Below are 21,526 nucleotides of genomic sequence, written 5' to 3' on the forward strand. Positions count from 1 at the left end.
AAATGTTTAAAACCCATTAGGAGGCTTTAAATGCTAAACAAATCTTCAACTTGCTGGCATTTGCACCCTGGATGGGGCCTAGCCTAACCTCCAGCTAAGAAAATTCCAAGGGGAATTCTAGCAGCTTCAGCAAAACTCGGCACTGCCTGCATAGACCACGTTTACAGGGCCGTGATGAGGGCATAGATTTATACAGCGGAACAGCATCAATCTCACCTTCAAAACAGGATTTTTACCTGTCCCATGAGAACCCGGGCACTTCCCCAGGCACTGCATGAGGGTGGGAACTGCATCTACTTTGATCTCTTCTCTCTGTACCTAGACACCCTTTCCAGAACCTTTGGGTGCTTGGGAGAGGTTCTCTCTGAAAGCGAGAATGGATGAAAGAGGGAAGGAGTGAAATGTATTATTTCATCTTTTGCCAACGACGGTGTCTAGTTTACCTTCCTCGAATCTCTGAGGTCATATAGGATGGATCCCCAGAGGCCAAGTAGCCAAGCAGAATAAGATTCTTGAGCCCAGAGTGAACCTCTGGGGAGGCCAGCAGCAAATGTGTACTCAGCTGTCCTGCCTGCTACCCCCTGGCAGTCACCCTGCCAGCTCAGAGCTGCCCCCAGCCCCTGGAGGGGTCTCCCACCTCCTCTTTCATGGCCCCACCTGATGTGCACACCTTCCCCACCAGGTGAGCAGCATATGTGCAGGGTGACCATGCTGTTACCACTGTCACTGCTGCTAGGGCTCTGCCATCCCTGAGTCTATGATGATGGTGGACTGTCAAGCACGGCAGGTGGCCATGGGGGCTATGTGGGGCAGAGCCCCTTGACCACACCCAGCTACTGCTGCCTTAAACTTACCGCCTGAAAGAAGTGTAATGTACAATGTACCTTTGTAAGTGCGATGTACCTTTCCCAGCGACCAATAACACCAGGGACCAAGTGTCACTCTTTTTTTTTTTTTTTTTTTTTTGAGACATAGTTTCACTCTTGTTGCCCAGGCTGGAGTGCAGTGGCACCATCTCCACTCACTGCAACCTCCAGCTCCCAGGTTCAAGTGATCCCGGCCTCAGCCTCTTGAGTAGCTGGGATTACAGGCACCTGCCACCACACCAGGTTAAGTTTGTATTTTTAGTAGAGACGGGATTTCACCATGCTGGCCAGGCTGATCTCGAACCTCAGGTGATCCTCCTTCCTCAGCCTCTCAAGGTGCTGGGATTACAGGCGTGAGCCACCGCGCCCAGCCCCCACTGCGACTTCTTAAGGGAGCACATCACTGGACGTGAGACCCACCCGGGGGAAGCCTCTGGCCTGCACGGACCTTGGCCAAGTCACTTGGCATCATCATTTCATCCAGCAGAAATTCATCCAGCACCGGCCACGTGCTGACGCATCGGCAAGCAAACCAGGCCAGGATTCCTGGCCTGCTGGACACAACCCCATGACATGAACATCAGCCAACATTTTTTGAGCACCTACTGTGTGCTGGGATCCCATACTCAGCCTTCTACCCTTGTTACCTCATTTAATCCTCAGGAGAGCCCTGCGAAGCAGGTGCAGCTGTGACCCCGTGTATCCGTTGAGGAAACAGACGCCAAGGAAAGAAAGAACTTGCTCTGACATGTTTTCTTCCTCACTCCTAACCGGCTCTGCTGCTCCACACGGCCTCTCCCAAAGCCCCTTCCCCAGGCCTGGGCCCTGCCGTGCTGCTTCGTGAGATGGAGATATACAGCTCCTCAGGGCAGAGTTGGCAAGAATATCCGAAAAAAAAAGGAGGTTAAGCACCTAACACTGGGCAGGAAGCAGAGGAGGCGCTCAGGGAAGGGCAGCAGGGAGGCCCTGCAATGGAAGTCACCGTTCAGGAGGTTAATGCAGGCTGTGAAACAGGGCCACCTGCAACCCTGGCTTTTCCAAACTGAAGCCATACCCTGGAGGGAGAGAGGGTCCTTGGGCACTGACCCCGGCTGTCCACAGCTAAGTGATCATGGGACACCCATGACCATGGGCGTGACTGGAGGAGGCCCTGCCCTCAGGGGTCTGTTGGCATCCAGGGGAAGTGTCTACGGGGTAATGATTAACCCACACGCACCACCTGGCTTTCAGCCTTCTTGCCCTGCTGACTCATTTTGCAAATTCCACTTGCAAAATTTGGGAGCGGCCTAGGAGCAGCCCCCACCACCTCACCTGAGATTCCAGCAGTGGAGGTGCTGCATTGCCGGGTGGGGTGGTCCCGGGATTCGGATCTGCCACTGGGAAGCCCAAGGCCAGCACATGGGAGGCGAGTGGGATGGAGGAAACAGCGATGGAGACAGCACTGGACCCTCTGCTGGCCGGTAAGGATGGGGCAGGGGCCTCGGGGGTGAGAGGCGGGGGACAAGGGGAGCGTCACTTGCTGTTAACCCTACCCAAGCAGAACACCCAGCCTGTCCCTCTGGGACCCTGCAGAGAGCATGGGGAGGACCCAGAGAGCCAACTTCAAAGCAGTGCCCCACCCTGCCCAGTTGATTGAGGGCAAGAGAGGTGCCCCAGGGTGGGCAGGGCCTGACAGCGGGTGAGTTGATGCAGGCACCTTCTTGGGTGGCAGACAACCCCTGCTAAGAACAATAATCACTCCACAGCTGCTCAGCCTCGGTATGGCGACGCTGCAGGGGGACAATTCTTCATCTTGGGGGCGTTCTGGGCACTGGGGAATGTTTACAGCATCCCTGGCCTCCACGCAGTAGAGGCCAGTGCACCCCTACCCTCTGTTGTGACAACCTAAAAATGTCTCCAAACATTGCCCAATGTCCCCTGAGGGCACAGTCCACGTGCTCCCTGGAGAACCACGTGCTATCTGTATCGCACATTAGCTTGGCATCAGGCTCCAAGCATAGCCTTCAGCCATGATCCACCTGAGCCTCATCAGGTCCTAGGAGGTTGGCCCGATGCTGATGATGGCTCAAAGCTTTGGGGCCAGGCCTTGCATTCCATCTCAGACTTCTTGTTCACCAGCTGGGCCACCCAGAGCAAGTTGCCTCGCCTCTCTCTGCCTTCGTTTACCCGTCAGTAAGCAGAACTAGTAATGGCATCCACCCCAGAGGACTCTGGAGTAGGGAAAGTGCATAAATTAAAACATGCCAAGGGCTCTAAGCACAGGGCCTGGCACCTGCTAAATGCTGTCACAGCCCCAGTTCACACAAGAGTAAAGCTGAGGCCCAGAGAAATCCAGTCACTTGCCTGAGGGCCACACAAGTTGTCCGGTGAGGGCTGTGAGTAACCCTAGATGTTCCTCTGCAGAGTCTTCTGTGCAGAGAAAGGAGACGTTGAAAAGAGGGGCTGAGAATTCACAGTCCTATCCCGAGGGCTGCCCTGTTCTACCTGTGTGGCCTTGGGCAGTTCACTGCCTTCTCTGGGCCTGGGTCCCTGTTGGATGAGAGATTCCGTTTTCGGCAACACTCATGGAGTGACTGCTGGGCCTGCTGTGTCTCGCATTGATCTTGTCTTAGAGGGACTCCTGCTCAGTGAAGGTGGGGTGTCTGAGGGTCGTCCTGGCATCAGGGAGGTGAGCGGGGGGCTTTGGGGTACACTCTATCTAGCCGACCAGCCCCATCCTTCATCCCAAGGTTTATTGAGTGAATGAATGAATGGATGAGCAAATGAGGAAGCTGACGCCTTCCCCTGGCCCTGTGGGACCTCGGGAACACTGGCTGGAACGTCCTCTCCTGTAATACAAAGCAGGAGGAGGAGGCCATTCTTGGTGCCTCCCTGAGAGAGGCCTGAGCCAGGGGCGGTGGTGGGTGGGGAGCTGCCTTCCTAGAGACCCCTTGGGCCAAAGCAGGAACGGCCCCCAGGAATGACCCTCTGCCTCTGGGGCCCTCTGGCTTCCTTTGGAAGCAGGTTCCATAGGCAGAGGCAGACGGGGTGAGCATTTGCAAAAATGAGCAAATTCGCTGGAAAAGAACTCATTTTTATTTTTGGTTTGTTCTCAACGTGTCAGAGAGTGAAGACAGAGGGAGGAGGAATGTGAATTAAGCAATAAAATGTTTACCAAGGAGCCCTCAAATGACTCCAGAGTGCTGCCAAAGTTCTGTGATCCCTGAACTGAGATTGTCCGAGGACCCATTTCCTCTTCGGTGGCCCCCGACGGCCCTGCTGGGATGTGGGGATGTGGTGGCATTGCTCTGTCATTCCTCAGGCAGGATCCCTTCCCAGGTAGTCTGAGCCACTCACACTCAGAGGGCATAAGCACTTGGACCTCCAAGGGCAGAGGGGGCTCAGAGGCCAGCCTCCACCTCTTCTTCTTGGACAGGATTTCTGTCCAGGCACAGCAGGGAATGGTACTCCTATGCCAACTACACAGCCCACAGACTTTGGACCTAGCTTTTAGTGTGTGCTGGCAACACAGGGCTGTCCCTTGAGGGAGCCCTGGCAGGACCCTTTGTTGCCCTGTTCGAAGCTGCACTCTCCAGTCTTCACTCCTTTGTCACTAACCTCTAGGTTCTCACAGCCCAGATTACAGCTCCAGCCTCTCCAGAGAGGAGCAGTTAGATATGTGGCAGTCAGTCACACTCTAGTATAAATGAAGCCAGCCATGGTCTTTCTTGGTGGCTGCTGCTGAATGGAAGTGGGATCCCCTTCAGGATGTTAGACAGCCATGGGGCAGCAAGGGCTGCAGGGCCACGGGGAGAGTCCCTCACAGGGGCCGGGGTGCAGGGCTGCCTGCCGGTGGGACGCTGTGCCCCTTCTCCTGCTGTCACCGATGCCCCAGGGACTCTACTTCGGGGCCGTGGGTAGTAGCCTTCCTCCTAGGGCAGAGGCTGAGAAGGGTAGTAGGAGAACCACAGGATCTGCTCTGAGATGTGGCTGGATCCTGGTGCTGGGACTGACCTGCGGCAAATCTAGGCAGTCTCTCCGCTCTCAGCTCCATCTTCCAGAAAAATGGAAATGAGACTCCTAGAAGGACTGGAGTCAAGTGGCCGCGCTTTCTCTGGTGATGCTCACCATCTGATGCTGGAGACAGAAGAGGCTTCTCTCTCTGGTTACTGCCCCTGTCTCCCTTTAGACTAGGAACCTGAGTGTCCAGCTCTCCTGGGAAAGTGTATCTCTCCTTCTGCCAAGAGAAGTTGTGAAATGCGGCTGCGGGGTCTCGGGTAAAGAGAAAGAGGCAGTCTGGGAGCCTCGAGAGACCTGGATGTGGCCGGGTGTGGTGGTTCACACCTGTAATCCCAGCACTTTGGGAGGCCGAGGCAGGCAGATCACAAGGTCAGGAGTTTGAGACCAGCCTGGCCAATATGGTGAAACCCCATCTCTACTAAAATACAAAAATTAGCCAGACGTGGTGGTGGGCACCTGTAGTCCCAGCTACTCGGGAGGCTGAGGCAGGAGAATCGCTTGAACCTGGGGGGCAAAGGTTGCAGTGAGCTAAGATCGTGCCACTGCACTCCAGCCTGGGTGACAGAGTGAGACCCCGTCTCAAAAAAAAAAGAAAAAAAAAAAGAGACCTGGATGCAGGAGCATGGCCAGGATGAACTGTGTCCCTCCCCATCAATCAGAAAGGGGGTCCCGCCAGATGGGAGGGAAATTGCCATGCAATTGCAGGGGTGAGGGTGCCGCGTTCTCAGAGCTTCAGAGAGAATCCCTGCTCACAGGAAATGCAGACAAATAGGAGGAAAGGAAGGGGAGGGCAAGGGAGGGAAGGCTGGGGGAAATTCTTTCTTCCAAGGAGGTGAGGCTCCACATCAGAAGCCTGAGTAGAGCCCTGCGGCCACAGTGTGCACGGCTGTAGAGAGCCCAGGCACTGTGCTTCGGTGCCAGCCCCAGCTTTGGCCTCAAGGGAAAAACCCTTCTCAGAGCCACAGGGAACAGCAGCCCCTGGGGCCGGGAGCTGGGCTGACGGCACCGTGGTGTTCACTTTCCAAGTGTCACCAGCCCCATGGATCAGTCCTCCTAGGAACGTCATGTTGGGAAAGTTCATGAACCATGGTCCTGAACGGCACTCGGCAAGCAGGGGCTGTTTGCTTTAGCAACGATTTCACACAGGTCTGAAGCGAAATGTTTCCATAAGGGGAACTCTGCGACCTCAGGAAGGTCACTCTCCTTCTCTGGGGTTGTTTGCTCATGTCTGTCACGATGAGGGAGGGGTTCAAACGTGGCCTCGCAGGGAATGGGGGCCCAGGGAAGGCCTCCGTTGATTCTGCAGTGAGAGGCAGAAACGCCACCTTTAAAAGAGTGGAAGTTAATTTCTCTAACAGAAAACTTGTCAAGAGGTGGGCATTCTAGGATCCCAAGGCGGGTAGGGGCCTCGTGCAGTCATCAGAGACCCTGTGTTCTCTCAGGCTGCCCTCCCACACTCAGGACAGACATCCACTTTATGGCCCAAGATGGCTGCTTGGGCTCCAGTCATCACATATCCATTCCAGCCAGCAGGAAACAGAAAGGGCAAAAAAAGGCACTCTCCCTTCTTGGAAGCTGCCCACTGGCCTGAACTTAGCCCATGGCCACACCTGGCTGCAGAGAACAGGACCTGCAGTCTTTGTTCTGGGTTGTCACATGTCAGGTAAAAACTAGGCAATCTCTTACTGAGAAAAAGACCAAGAACAAATACTGCGGGTGGGGAGGAGAAATGTCGGTCTGTGACACAGGTTCAGGACAGAATTCCTATTCCCTGTGCGGGGCGGGGGGGGGGGGGCACCAACTAGCTAGAGACCTGGGGTTTCACTTCTTCCCTCTGAGCCTCAGTTTCCTCATCTGTAAAAGGGGAGAGTTGATCCCCATGGTCTCTGGGTCCTCTCCAGCTTAGACCATGTGCGATTCTATGTTCCACACGATTTGCCTCATGGAGCTTTCTAGATTCAAAGCTCTGCTAGGACGGGGAGTTCTGTGTGTTCTGTTCTCTGCTGTCTCCTAGAACTGTGCCTGGCACGTGGCCTGTGTGTTTGCTGAGCAGCTGAATGATGGCTGGTGTTTTAACAGGTTGAATTTGTATAAAGAGGTCACTTGCTTTTGCTCTTTTCCTTAAAAAAGAGAAACTTTTAAAAGTTTCTAAAAAAAAAAAAACTCTTCATTTTTTCTTTTCTTTTACTCCTCGTCTTCCCTGTCTTCCTTCTCCTTTTTTCTTTTTTAGATACTCAGCCTTTTCCTCACTGCCTGCCTCCCCGTCTTGCTTCCCAGACCATAGACTGGGGTTGTCGGAGCAGGCCAAATGCGAGAGTCAAAGCCCACCCTCACCTGCAGAGCTCCAGGCCTGGGGAGGCCCGTGGGTGATGCTGGATGAGCTGTGATGCCAGTAGGGGTGGCCTCCCTATGTGCGCATGTGACTCAGCTCTCACGACTGCCAGAAAGGTGGCTTGTACCCCATCCTTACCTACTTTGCAGAGAACCAAACAGATACTGGCTGCTTCAGGAAATGTCTCCCATTGCAAAGAAAAGTGAAAGCGAGGCTGGGCTTGGTGGCTCCCACATGTAATCCTAGCACTTCAAGAGGCCCGGGTGGGTGGATCACTTGAGGTCAAAAGTTTGAGACCAGCCTGGCCAATACGGCGAAACCCTGCCTCTACTTAAAACAAAACAAAACAAAACAAAACAAAAAAAATAGCCGGAAATCGCTTGAACCCGGTAGGCAAAGGTTGCAGTGAGCCAAGATCATGCTACTGCACTCTAGCCTGGGTGACAGAGCGAGACTCCTTCTCAAAAATAAAAAAAGTGAAGGTGAAATCAGAGAAAGGGCATTTCTCTGTGCCAGGGCGTTGACCAATAGGCTATGGTTGAAAATGCCGGCGTTATCTCAGCCTAAAATGTACAGTATGAGCCATGTGTGGCTAGACTCTCTTTGAAATGAGTGTCCAGTCACTTGAGAACACACTTTTCAGTCCTGCAAGTCATGAGTGCCACTGCAAATGCACAAGCAGCCGGCACCGACTCAATGATGAGACAACCGCCTTGCAGACAATGGAATGCCTCATTTCCTGGGGAGGGTGTACGGGCACGCACCTGCTGTGTACTTTTTTCCTTTGAACACTGTAAAGGGCTATCATTAACATCCTATGTGTCACCTTCCTGGAGCTATGAAACAATTCATGACCCATTGGGTTTTGTTGTTAGTGATTTCACTGTATTTTGATAAGACGTTCCTGTGTAAAGACGCTGTATCAACATTTGCCTGGAGACATAGTTCGCAAACCTAAGAGGACTCGGGTCCCCACCCAGACGGCACACCTCAGAGAGTTCAGCTTGTCTTAAGGTAACAGCCAGCTGCACTCAGGGCCTCTGCGTGGTCCAGATATTCTTCCCCAGATGCCTGCAGAACTACCTGCAAGCCTCCATTCAGGCCTCTACACACACCCATCCTCAGTGGGACCCTCCCCGGCCCCTCTGGCGTTTTTTGTTTTTGTTTTTTGAGACAGAGTTTCGCTCTTGTTGCCCAGGCTGGAGTGCAGTGGTGCGATCACAGCTCACCGCAACCTCCGCCTCCCGGGTTCAAGCAATTCTCCTGCCTCAGCCTCCTGAGAATCTGGAATTACAGGCGCCTGCCACTACACCCAGCTAATTTTCGTATTTTTAGTAGAGACGGGGTTTCATCATGTTGTTCAGGCTGGTCTTGAGCTCCTGACCTCAGGTGATCCACCCGTCTCGGCCTTCCAAAGTGCTAGGATCACAGGCGTGAGCCACGGCGCCGGGCTCTGGCATCTCACTCTGTCCCTTCAACCTGCTTCATTTTTTCTTCAAAATTCCCTCATGATCTGGCATGATATATTTGCTTATTCTCTTTCTCCTGCATAAAAATATAATTTTCATAAAAGCAGAGACTTTTTCAAAAAATCACTGTATCCTCAGCACTTAGACCTGTGTCCGAGGGATGGGAGGTGCTCCAGGAAATGCTGATTGACTGACATCTTCACTTTTCTAAATATTTTCCACTGGCCCTGAGAGACTCTATTACACGGGAAAAATGCTTTGGGTCCTCCTGTCTGGGGATCTAGTGAGTTATTCTTGCCAGGTGGTACGAGGCATCACAGAGCATCTACTTTATTGCAAACCTTTAGATTCCTTCTGGCTCCAAAAAGGTTGTGAGGTAGCTTACCAACATGTTTTTAATTCCTCAAAAAATAAGACAATCTGGAAGTTCACAAGGAAAAATGAGGCACAGGGAAGATAAGGTTCAGAAAGTCAGATATTAAAAATAATATTTAAGGCCAGGCACAGTGACTCATGCCTGTAATTCCAGCACTTTGAGAGGCCAAGGCGGGTGGATCACCTGAGGTCAGGAGTTCGAGACCAGCCTGGCCAACATGGCGAAACTCTGTCTCTACTAAAATACAAAATTAGCCGGGTGTGGTGGTGGGTACCTGTAATCCCAGCTACTCGGGAGGCTGAGGCAGGAGAATCGCTTGAACCCAGGAAACAGAGGTTGCAGTGAGCTGAGATCACGCCACTACAGTCCAGCCTGGGAGACAGAGCCAGACTCCCTCTCAAAATAATAATAATAATAATATAATAATAATAATAATAACAATATTTAATTAACACTTACAAATGGTTACTATGGTCAAGACACAGGCTGTTCCACCTGGTTTTGGTCATGTGTTCTCCATGACAAACCTTGGGTTAGGCACTACCATGAACGAACGCCCACTTTACAGATGAGGTAACTGAGGCACAAAAAGGAAAAGGCATCTGTCCAAGATGGCTGAGCTGGTCCAAGGCGTGCAGCATAGTCTCTCGGCCAGCAGAACCTCATGCTCTTGGCCGTGACACCTGGACCCAGGGATGGGGACCCACCTGTGGGTGACCTGGAGCCCTAAGCAACTGCTCAGTGCACCTCCACAGGTTGTCTCTGAGCTTCCCAGCAGCCAGTTCTAGGAGAGAAACACGAGCCGTTCTACAGTTTATGGTGCCCGTGAAATCGGGCCACACCTGTGGCTCAGAAGGAAGATGCCGAGACCAGCAGCCTTCTGGACAGGAGTGTGAGCTCTGCACTCTGTGGGTCAGGATTCCTGGCTGCAAGCAACAGGATCAGAGTCTGGTTCTCATCTGAAAAAGACTAGGATGGAAAGCCCTGAGAGGCAGCTATGGGAGGGGCTGGAGCTGGAGGGACCAGCGTCCCGCCCCACACTCCTGCAGGACAGCCCCACCACTGCGCGTGGCTACCATGACCACTGAGGGCACCAAGGGAATCTGAACCTGCTCTCTCCGGGCCAGAGGCTGAGCCTCTCACGGGCACACCCGATTGGCCAAACCTGGGTCCCATGTCCACGCTGTCCAGTTGGCCCAGCTGCCAGGGAGATGAAACAGTGGCCTCCCTACCCCGCTCCCCGCAGTGAACTCTGTACCTGTCAATCTGACACCGGCGGGGGATCCCCCAAATGGAAGGAGAGTTTGGTGCTGGACAGCCCTCTCCCCAAAATGACAAACGCCTTCTATGCCCTCCCTGAGGTGTCCCCAGAGGAGAGCCCCCATGGACCCACTAAGAACCGCAGGCCCTCACTGTCTTTGAAGCGGGGGATGAGGGAACTGGTGCCTTTCTGTAGAAAGGAGGATTCCAACCTGAGAGAGCTGAGTGAGCCCCTGAGGGCCACCCTTGGAGCCCCCTTCAGGGGTGATTTGGGCTCCTTCTAGCACAGAAGCTTGTGGGCAGTTGGGGTGCCAGAGAGACACCCCCTCACTTGGTCCTAGGAAGTGTACAAACCATCCTGATGGGGTTTGCCCCTCCCACCACTGGCAGCTGTGGGACTCTGTGGCTCTGGGCTCCACTCTCCAGGACCAACTTCCACAAAGCAGCCCCCCCGGTCTCGGAACCAGAGCCCACCAGCCAGTGAAACCCGGCACCACCTGGCAGGTGATATAACCCACATTTTAGCACAGCTGGTCCAGAATCCTATTGACTGGCAGGAGCATGGCAGTAGAACTTGGCGTGATTTTGTTTTGGTTGATGGTGTTGCACACATAGGTGAGGACAAAACACTCATGTACCATGCTGTGCTGAGACCCTCGGTGCCCCCAGCCCCGCCCTTGGCCTGGCTGTTCTCTGTGCCCTGGGGTGGGGGAAGCACTGGCCTTTAGGGACTGTGCCCACCTGTCCCCATCATGCTCTGGGCCATGGATGCACTGCTGATTGCCCTTCACCTGGGCCGCGTCTCTGTAAATGGTCCTTTTTTTTTTTTTTTTTTTGAGACGGAGTCTCGCTCTGTCGCCCAGGCTGGAGTGCAGTGGCCGGATCTCAGCTCACTGCAAGCTCCGCCTCCTGGGTTTACGCCATTCTCCTGCCTCAGCCTCCCGAGTAGCTGGGACTACAGGCGCCCGCCACCTCGCCCGGCTAGTTTTTTGTATTTTTTAGTAGAGACGGGGTTTCACCCTGTTAGCCAGGATGGTCTCGATCTCCTGACCTCGTGATCTGCCCGTCTCGGCCTCCCAAAGTGCTGGGATTACAGGCTTGAGCCACCGCGCCCGGCCAAAATGGTCCTTTTAATAACTCCTGTCATGGGTTGAAATGTGTCCCCTTACATTCCTGTTAAGGGCCTGACCTCCAGGACCTCAGCATGTGACTGTATCAAGTTAACATGAGACTGTGAGGTGGGCCCTAATTCAATCGGACTAGCCCCTTCTAAGAAGAAGAGACTAGGACACACACAGATGAATGACCACGTGGGGACACAGGGAGGAGGTGGCCATCTGCAAGCCAAGGAAAAGGCCTCAGGAGGAACCAGCCCTGTGACACCTTGACCTTCAACTCCAGCTTTCAGCCTCGAAGATGGTGTCTGTGGTTTCAACCACCCCGTCTGCGGCATCTGCTATGGCAGCTGGATAAGACGAATGCAGAGCCACTGCAGAGAGAGTCACCTTGGCTGCCAGGCCCTGACCGGCACGTGCCATGACAATTACACGATGGCTAAGAATATTAGGGGCTTGAAAGGGGTCAGGCCTGGTGTCTGCTGGGTCCCTGGCAAGGGTGAGCTTCATGTTTATACCCCCGGGAGATGGCTGCTCTGCGGGCTGCTGTTATTCCTGGAAGACGGATGAGGATTCTGCTGAGGTCTCGTGGTGAGTGACGAGGCCAGCCCCAGGTGGTCTGATGCACACCCACTCTCTTCTGTTTCTCTAAGCATGAGGGAGCTCATCTTGCAGAGTAGGGAGGTAGCAAACCAGCTCTCCAGAAATGGTATGAAATCCTTGTGGGTGAAGTTAAAAGAGGGGGCCAGGTGTAGCCCCCCAGGTGTCACCCAACTTGTCACACCAACCTTGGCTCGGGCAACCCTAGCGAGTCCTGTTCTGTGTGCACGGTCACAGTCAGAAGCTTCCAGTCCATCCCTGGTGGTCCCAGCCACCACACTCAAAGACCACGGAAATAGTCCACACGCTGTAAGCAGTCAGATGTTCCAAACCATGAAACGTGGTCACGGGTGGACAAGTCTCACCCACAGCCCCAAGCTCCCTGCTTACAGCAAGGACCTAAGCACCCGGGGGTGCTGCCGACAGAGCAGTGTGAGTGGGTAGAGGGCAGGGTGACCCTTTCAAAATGAGATGGCCCCCAGCCCTCCCAGCCTGCAGAGCTGACAATGAGCAGGCCATCAGCGCGGTGGAAGGGCGGCCCTCAGGTCTGAGGGCTGGGCATTGCCTGGCTCCTCCTCTGAGTGAGAGATCAAATGTGTCATAAGGGGGACAGTGCCCATCCCTGCCAGGGTGGCCTGGGGACACAGACTTACCCTCTGATTTCAAGGACAGTGCAGCCAGCTCCTCACCAGGGCAGTCCCCCAGACAACTGCAGCCGCAAGGCTTTGTGTGCTGAGACCCAGCGCCCTGAAGACGGGGGCGGAGGCCGTGGCTGCTCTGAGCGCTTTGGAGAGATCTGAGATCGGGTTTAGCTTCTCCTTCTCAGATTCCCTTCAGATGTCTGGGAATGCGTTATCTCCCCTCTCCAAAGCGGAGGTTTTGTGAATGGTCCTCTCCTGAGGGGCTGTCATTTGCATACTGTGGCTGAGAGGGGGTCAAGAAAAGCTTCCCAAAGGAGGGTTTCTGAGAGCAGAGGCGGGGCAGTGTCCCCAGGGCAGCTCGGCCTGGTGTTTTCTTTCCCTGGTAACTGGCATCCCCTAAACCCACATTAAACCAGAGAGTGGGACCCTGGGGACAGACGCTGCTGCCTGTGCAAAGAACCTGCTGTGCTGTGCCGTGCTGTGCTGAGCTGTGCTGTCCTGGTTTCTGGAAGGGGGCAGCATTTGGAGCCACTCCATGGGCCACTTCACCAGGCTGCCACCTCGGGTCTGATGAAAACAGCAAGCGTTTTGTTGGCAGAGCACCTCCGAGAGGGCCCAGCCCTAGAAGCGGATGGACTGGGTGCCTGCAGGCTACCTTCTGTGGTTTTTCTTGTCTTTTTGGTTTTTGGTTTTCTTGAGACAGGTCTGACTCCCGGTTGTGCAGGCTGGAGCACAGTGGCATGATCTCAGCTCCCTACAGCCTTGACCTCCCGGGCTCAGGTGATCCTCCTACCTCAGCCTCCCAAGTAGCTGGGACTGCAGGTGTGTGCCAACACACCTAGCTGATTTTTGCATTTTTTGTAGAGGTGGGGTCTTGCCATGTTGCCCAGGCTGGTCTCCAAATCCTGACCTTAAGCAATCCTCCTGCTCTGGCCTCCCAAAGTGCGGGGATTACAGGCGTAAGCCACCGCACCCTGCCCAGGCCACCTTATTGATTGTCCTATTTGTAAATGAATCTCCATGTGAGGTGTCCCTCTCTTGAGAGTTATTCTCCCATGGACTCCTGGATGGAAGCCTAATCCGTCTATTCAGGACGAACTGAATGATTCCTGTAACCATGTGAGGAGAAACCCCCCCAAGTGTGTTCAATTATAGAAAGCACTTTCTCTATGAATCTACCATCCTCAAATAATGACTTACAAACCTATTTAGAGTTCGTAATCTCACCTCTGTCTTATTGCCAAGAGCCTTGGCCTCCGTGCTATTTAAGCCGAAACAACCAGGCTGTGTTTTATTTGACCATATATTGAGTGTAAATATTTGCACCATTAATTAGAGTCAGTTTAATTCCAAAAACTCAAGTGATACAGGCAACTTCTGATGGTAAACAGGCCTCTAGATGTTAGTCATACCTGGAAGATTCCATTCTGAGAGGCCTCCCTCAGGCCTTTCATCTGTCTCAGCCCTACAAACAAACAAAGAAAGGTTGAAGAGAGGCCAAGGGCCTGCAGACAGATTTTGAATGTAGTAAATTACCAGGGACTAAAGATGGGCTTTTTCCTATTATTTCTATACCCTTCTTATTACCCCTGGTAATAACATTTTACAACTGGTGTGTTGAGTGCACCCAGGCCAATTCCAGATTCCAGAAGGAGAAGCAGAACGTTGGCATGGTGCTCCGGAAAGAGCTTTGGGAGTTGACCAGAAATCTCTAGAATCAGCTGGACCCTGATTTTAATCCAAATTCTGCCGCTTACCGGCTGCGTGGACTTAAGCAAGCCATTCTTCCTCTCTGTGTCAGTTTCCTGAGCTGTTAAGTGGGAACGATAATTCATACTTCATACGAATGAGACAGCAGAGATGAAAGTAATCAAGTGGTTATTTAATTCTAGCTGCATGGCATTGCCCAAGCTCTCTGAGCCTGGGGACTTCTCCCTACATCTTAAAAGGAAGATATCAAGTATGAGGGACTCAGAGTCAGCTCACAAAACCTGCGTAACACACAGAAGCGATCCTCATTCTTCCTTTTCTTCCAAATGCAGCAGCCCAGCCACGAGTGCCCTGCAAAACACTTTTAGGGGCAAAGCGAAGCAATGTGAAGTAGCATGAGGACTTGGCCAATAGGAGAATTGCAACATGTGGTGAGAACGTACTTCAACTTGCACATCTCTTGCTGTCTTTTGGGGCTGTCGTGGAGAAAGTCTCAGCTTGGTGCCAGGAGGTCCTTCATGCCTCCATAGCACACCTGTCTCCCTGGCCAACTGTGCTGTGCCCTGGTTCAGGGCCTCCTCAGGGTATCCCAGGGAATTGAATAACATTAGCTCATTCTTATGGTGCTTTCTGAAACTTCTGTTCATGGCCAGTGCTTCTTCCTCTCCACTTTCAGTAGTGATACTGGGTTCTTTAAAAGTAAAGTTCTATAAGCCCTAAAAAGGGAGGAAATTGGCCAGGTGTGGTGGCTCGCGCCTGTAATCCCAGCACTTTGGGAGGCCGAGGCGGGCGGATGTCGAGGTCAGGAGATCGAGACCATCCTGGCTAATATGGTGAAACCCTGTCTCTACTAAAAATACAAAAAAATTAGCTGGGCATGGTGGCGGGCGCCTGTAGTCCCAGCTACTCGGGAGGCTGACGCGAGAGAATGGTATGAACCCGGGAGGCAGAGCTTGCAGTGAGCCGAGATCACGCCACTGCACTCCAGCCTGGGTGATAGAGCGAGACTCCGTCTCACAAAAAAAAAAAAAAAGGGAGAAAATTTTGTCACAGGCTACAACATGGGTGAGCCTTGAGGACATTATACCAACTGAAAGACGCCAGTCCCAAAAAGATAAACACTGCATGGTCCAACTTATCTGAGGTCCCTAGAGCAGCCAAATTCACAGAGACAGAAAACTGGAATAGTGGTGCCGGGGCTGCGGGCAGGGAAGTGGTGAATGGGAGTGAGTGCTTCACGCGCGCAGAGCTTGGGTTTTGGAAGATAAAAAAGTTGTAGAGTCCGGGCGCAGTGGCTCACGCTTGTAGTCCTAGCAGTTTGGGAGGCCGTGGCGGGTGGATCACGAGGTCAGGAGATCGAGACCATCCTGGCTAACACGGTGAAACCTCGTCTCTACTAAAAAATACAAAAAATTAGCCGGGTGTGGTGGCGGGCGCCTGTAGTCCCAGCTACTCGGGAGGCTGAGGCAGGTGAATGGCGTGAACCCGGGAGGCGGAGCTTGCAGTGAGCTGAGATCTGGCCACTGCACTCCAGCCTGGGCGACAGAGCGAGACTCCGTCTCAAAAAAAAAAAAAAATTGTAGAGATGGATGGCTGCGATGATTGCATAACAATGTGAAGGGTCTTAACACCACTGAGCTGCACACTTAAAAATGGTGAAAATGATCAACTTATCTCATGTACATTTTATCACAATTAAAAAATAAAGTGTGGGCCGGGCGCGGTGGCTCACGCCTATAATCTCAGCACTTTGGGAGGCCAAGGTGGGCAGATCACAAGGTCAAGAGATCTAGACCATCCTGGCCAACATGGTGAAGCCCTGTCTCTACTGAAAATACAAAAATTAGCCAGGCGTGGTGGCGGGTGCCTGTAATCCCAGCTACTCGGGAGACTGAGGTAGGAGAATCGCTTGAACCCGGGAGGCGGAGGTTGCAGTGAGCCGAGGTTGCGTCATTGCACTCCAGCCTGGCGACAGAGCAAGACTCCTTTACAAAAAAAATAAAAATAAAAAATAAATAAAATGTGACATAGTGAGCTGGGTTTAAAGAAAAATATGAAGGAAGTTATGACATAGGAAGATCATGAATCTGGCTCAAACCAGGGACTGGAGCTTGGAAGACTGGTATTTTGGGAAACGTTGGGTTTCTGCCTTCCAGTAGCAGAGCACAGACTCTGGAGCCGGGCTGCTTGTGTGCAAGTCCCACTCTCCCACTTACTGCTGTGTGACCTTGGCCAAGTCACTTCACCTCTCTGAGCCTTGGATTCCTCATCTGTAAAGTAGGAACGATAGGAGCATGTGCTACGTAGACTTGTTGCACAGATTCGATGAGCCTATATTTATTAAGCGCTTGGAACGGGGCCTGGCACGCAATAAGTGCTCTCTAAGTGTTTGTTAAATAAACAGACTTGCCTAAGGAGAAGCCCAGAGAGCTTGCCTCATCTGTCCAAGGGCCCCTCTGCAAGTTAAGCCTGCTCCAGCTGCAGGTCCTCTGTATCAGAGCGCAGGACTGTCACTCCAGCAACAGCGCTTTGCTGCTGGGAGCCCCTGGTATCAGTGGTGAGCAGCTGCCTCGGAGGCTGGGCTCACAGCAGCTGCCCCCAGCCCTCCTCCTCCCCCGCTAGCCCTGCACAGCCACTGAGTTCTCTGTCCAACCCCACCCCAGCCCCTGCAGGCGCCTTCGTGGACTCTTTCTAGTCCCTTCCAAAGACCCTCTGGCAACAGTCCAGATGGCTATCCATGAAGAAATGCATAAACAAATTGTGGTACACCCAGACCATGGAATATTATTCAGCCATAAAAAGAAATGTGATTCTGATACATGCTATAATGTGAAGCAAACGCCAAACATTTTGAAAGAAGCCAGACACGAAAGACCATGTAATGTATGATTCCATTTATACGAAATGTCCAGAATGGATAAATCCATAGAGACAGAAGGCAGGCCAGTGGTTGCCAGGGACTGGGGGAGGGGGAGATGGGGAGTGACTGCTAGTGGATTCGAGCTGTACTCTGAGGGAATGGGAATATTCTGGAACAGGATAGAAGTGTGGGTACTCAACACTGAGAATGCACTAAATGCCACCAAGTTGAACACTTAAAAATGATCAATTTTATCTTATGTGACTCTCACCCCAGTGAAATTTTTTAATGACAAAGAAGACCCCCTTAACCCTGTTGAGTGTAGCCACCAGGGGCCCCCCGTTATGCGCCAGATGCTCCACCTGAACCTGCTATGCTGGGCTGCTCCCATCCCTGTCTGGGTGCCCACTTCCCCACCTCGGTACCTCCACCCAGTCTTTTGCCAGAACCCCCTAAAAGTCACCCTCCACCTGGAAAAACCCACCCACTCTCAAATCACCCCAGGGCAGGGCCCACCAAGAGCTCCGATCTGCTCTTCTGGGAGCAGCCTCCACCTGCCTTTCAGCGGTCTACCACGTTGCCCTATCTGACGGGGATGGAGATGATGGAAAAAATGCCCTCTAGACCCTACAGTGCATCAAGTTTTGGACTAGAAACTGAATTCTTGTCCTATCCCTACAGAATTCCAACCTGTTGCCAAGACCCATTTTACAGATGCACAAACCCAGGTGCTGAGAAGAAACTTGTTCAAGATGGGACTGACTCTGTTAGGCTGCAGAGGCCGTAGGCTCAGCTTCTGCACCACCTTGCTCACTCCTCCAGGCTGGAGGCTGGACCTGGAGGGCTGGGGCTTTGTTTTGCTCACCTTTGTGCCTCCCATCCCCCTGCCAACCTGAGAAAGGGCTCTGCCCACGGCAGGCATTCAAAGAGCCAAGCCGAACTGAAAACAGACTCCCCGAGATTATGAGAAATCAGCATTTAAATGACCTGTGACCTTGTATGTGTTCTGATGACGAGTGACAGTGGGGGCAGGGTGTGGGTGACAATCTGGCCTGTACTGAGTCATCTGAGGGTCCAGAGAAGGTCACTGAGGAAAGGAGAAATTCACAGAGGGATGCACGGAAGGGGTGTGGTTGCAGGTGGTGTGCCTGTGGGCCGAGTCAGCTCTGAGCTGACATCTGCTAAGACCCAGCAGCACTGGGGAGCAGAGGAGACCTGGATGCTGGTGCTGGTGGCCTTGATGAAACCACAGCAAGATCAGAGTCCCTGCAAGGCCCCAGCATCTGATCATGCCCTGGCTTGGGATAGGGCTGTGCCTACCCTCAAGCCAGTCCCAAGCCCTCACCCTACAAAGCCTATTTTAAACCCGGCCCAATTCAGGGGATGAGTACCAGTGCTGGCCTCACCAAGAACTGCCTTCTCTCCCTCCCTCACCGCCTCGCCAAAAAGGGAAACCATTTTTCTGTAATTACAAGCATTGTGCTGTGTGATTACTGTATTCCGTAATGACGGCTGTGTGTTGTAATGACAGGCACACCACCTCCCCGAGCCAGTGCACTGGCCCCACTCTGCTGTTGACATAAATATCTTCCTGGCATGCCCAGAGTGTCGGGAAGGCCCTCATCTTCAGAGGGTCTGCAGCATGGGGTTCCCTGGAAAATAAGCGGGGGGCTCCGGGTGCTGCTTTCTGGGTGATCCTATTCCGGGCCACCCTCTCCTGCGGGCCACATGGGCAGCCCAGCCTTCCCCAGCCTGGCATCACTATCACGTGATGACACTTACCAAAATAGCAGCTGAGAGCAATCTTTTTAAAAATGAGCTGGTTCAGGTATTTACTAAAATATCATTTTTAAACGTCTGGGTCTTCAACTGGCATTTTTGCATATGTTGGCCACAGCTGAAGGGTTTCATCCGAACGCAACTTAATTGGAGGCAAGAAAATGAAAAGAAGAAAAAGGGCTTCAATCAGAATGAATCAACATCTATTAATGGCTGTTTAAAGTATTTCTGCTAATAATCATGCATTAAATAATGTGTGCATTTTAAATCTGGCTAAATATACAATAGTCCATCCCTGCCCCAAAAAGGTAAACAGTGACAGTTAAAAATAGTCCCAGTACGTATTTACATTTTTTCCCCCCTGAGCCTTTTTGGTTTATAGTTCATCATTCCAAGGGTAAGAATTCTAAAATTTTCTCTGTGTATTTACATAACTGAGCAATTGCTATGTATCACATTGGCTATCAGACCCTTCCAAGAAAAATGAGTTTTTATCTCGACTTCTGCACAATGGTCAGATGGAAAAGTTCTGTGAAATGAATGTAGCCTCTGCAAGGGTCCAGCACAGCTCTGATTTCCATCCATCTTCTTTTGCCCTCCTGGGTCACACATCCCAGGGCTTCTTGGCATGATCTCCTAGGGGTGAGCCTGCCGCCCACGGAGAATAAAATCCCACTGAATGCCTGTCTTCCAATTTCTGAGTCCAGACTGAAACCAGATCATTGCTAAGGAGAATGGCAGGTCACCTTTCTTTCAGACTCATTGTAAGGAAGGAACCTTGCCTCTCCTCTCCTTATACAGTACAGCACTGAGGTTGGGGCAGGGAAGGAGACCCAGCAGGAAACATTGCTTTGTGGGTTTGCTGCTTCAAGAGCAAGTGTTTTCCTTCTGGGGCAGTGCCCTAGGGTACCAATCCCAGCAGGCCTGGTGGGGAGGACAGCTCCTCCTCCATCCAGATCCCTTCCACCAGGATGTGATCTGTCCACCAGGATGTGATCTGTCCTCCAGGGGTAGCGGGGTCTGTTTCCCTCAGGGTGCAGCCAAAGCTGGGCGCCTTGTGAAGTGTTACCTTGGCAAGTGATCCACGGGTCCCTGGCATGGGCTGGTCCTCAGCACCAAGTCAGCTCCTCCCTTGGGGTGCAGAAATTGTCAGATGACATTTCAAAGGATGAGGCGACTGCCCTGTCCCCCACGGCCTCTCCTGTGGTCACGGAGCCACTTACCATTCTGTTTATGGTAGTTCTGCCTGAGAATTTATGGTATTTATCTGGAGATGTCAGGGGTGTGAGGTTTGTGGGTACACAAGGAGGCGCCGGCACTGCAGTTCTCCACACCATCCGTGGTGCCCACATCGCTGCTGTCTCTGAGGATGCTGAATTGTCTAGACCTTGGTTTCTGAACCCCAAGGGGTTGGAGAGGAGCAACCCCGGCTTCCTGCCCTGAGCCCATGAGGCAGGGAAGAGGAAGGGTCGGGGACAGGCTGTGCATCAGAGGCCCTGCCTGGTCCCCGGATGCACCCCCGATTCCAGTCCTCTTAGCCTCAGTTAACTGGAATCTTCACATAACGGGACATTCCCCCACTTTGAAACCCCTCTGGCTTTATCCAGATTCCTATATTCTGCACAGGCTGTGGCTTGCGGGAGGGAGCCCAGGGAGGGGGGTGGGCAGAGGCGAATTTCTGGATTCAAGTTCAGGCCCCTACTGCCCTGTAACCTCCAGCTCTCCTTTCCATCCCTGGGCTTCAGCCTCCTGGTGTGACAAATTGACAGTGATTCGTCGGGGTCCTGCCCCCAGAGGGAGGGGGCCAGCGCGCTCTCCTGATGCGGAAACCAGGGCCACTTACCGAACCGCCCCGCGCCCAGGGCTGCGCCGGTCTCTGGGGGATTGGCTCAAGTCTCCCTCCCGTAGTCAACACCCCTTCCCTGGGGCCCTGGGTGGGGGCGCACCTCGCAGGGCCGCTCGGGGCCCCACTGCCCGCCCCAACTGATAAGACGGTCTGGGAGCGGTGGAGACGCGCCCCGCGCAGCGGGAGGCAGGGGGCGGGCCGGGACCTGGGGACCAGCCACTGCTCCTCTGCAGCGTCCCGCGCTGCTCGCTGGGCGTCCGGGGAGCGCAGGGCAGGGCGGGGCGAGGGCGGTGTCCGCAGGTAACCCCCGGGGGGCGGGGAGGTCTGCCGGGACCCCCAGACCAAAAGCCAAGGGGGAGGAGCGGCGCGGCTGTGCGCGAGGGCAACCAAGTTTGACTCCAGCACGCGCGGCTTCGCTACTGCCTCTGGGGAGGAGAGAGGGGACTGTCCCCTTCCGAGCTGGGCTCGGACCTTGGCCCCCAGAGCCGCTGCAGACCTCCAGGGGTGACTTCGTCGCTCCCTATTCTGGACTCGCTGGGTCCCGGGTGCACCGGAGCCGCGCAGCAAACGTGCCATGCAGGAGGGCGACATCGGCCTGGAGGGGCTACCCCCCAAGGAAGCCCCCACAGCCCGTGAGTATCCAGGGCTGCACGGGGGGGGGGGGGGGGGGGGG

General features: G+C 53.4%; 2 protein-coding genes across 2 annotated transcripts in view; one reads left to right on the forward strand and one right to left on the reverse strand.

Moving 5' to 3' along the window:
• Positions 1 to 12,535: 12,535 nt before the first annotated feature.
• On the reverse strand, positions 12,536 to 21,429 carry LOC108538115 (uncharacterized). The gene is made up of 5 exons (XM_017885964.1): positions 20,851 to 21,429; positions 20,231 to 20,446; positions 20,077 to 20,138; positions 12,671 to 12,726; positions 12,536 to 12,594 (listed from the first exon to the last, which is right to left on the reverse strand). Exons 1-5 carry the CDS (start codon positions 21,427 to 21,429, stop codon positions 12,536 to 12,538), a joined length of 972 nt encoding a protein of 323 aa, XP_017741453.1.
• ANO1 (anoctamin 1) overlaps positions 21,020 to 21,526 on the forward strand; it is a 205,656-nt gene continuing 205,149 nt past the window's right edge. Inside the window, 1 exon segment of the mRNA XM_017887072.1 lies at positions 21,020 to 21,485. Within this exon segment, the coding sequence (XP_017742561.1) occupies positions 21,428 to 21,485 (58 nt within the window). The 5' untranslated portion in view covers positions 21,020 to 21,427.

The sequence above is a fragment of the Rhinopithecus bieti genome, unplaced genomic scaffold (genome assembly GCF_001698545.2).
Source record: "Rhinopithecus bieti isolate Rb0 unplaced genomic scaffold, ASM169854v2 scaffold_1014, whole genome shotgun sequence".
NCBI classification, from domain to species: Eukaryota; Metazoa; Chordata; class Mammalia; order Primates; family Cercopithecidae; genus Rhinopithecus; species Rhinopithecus bieti.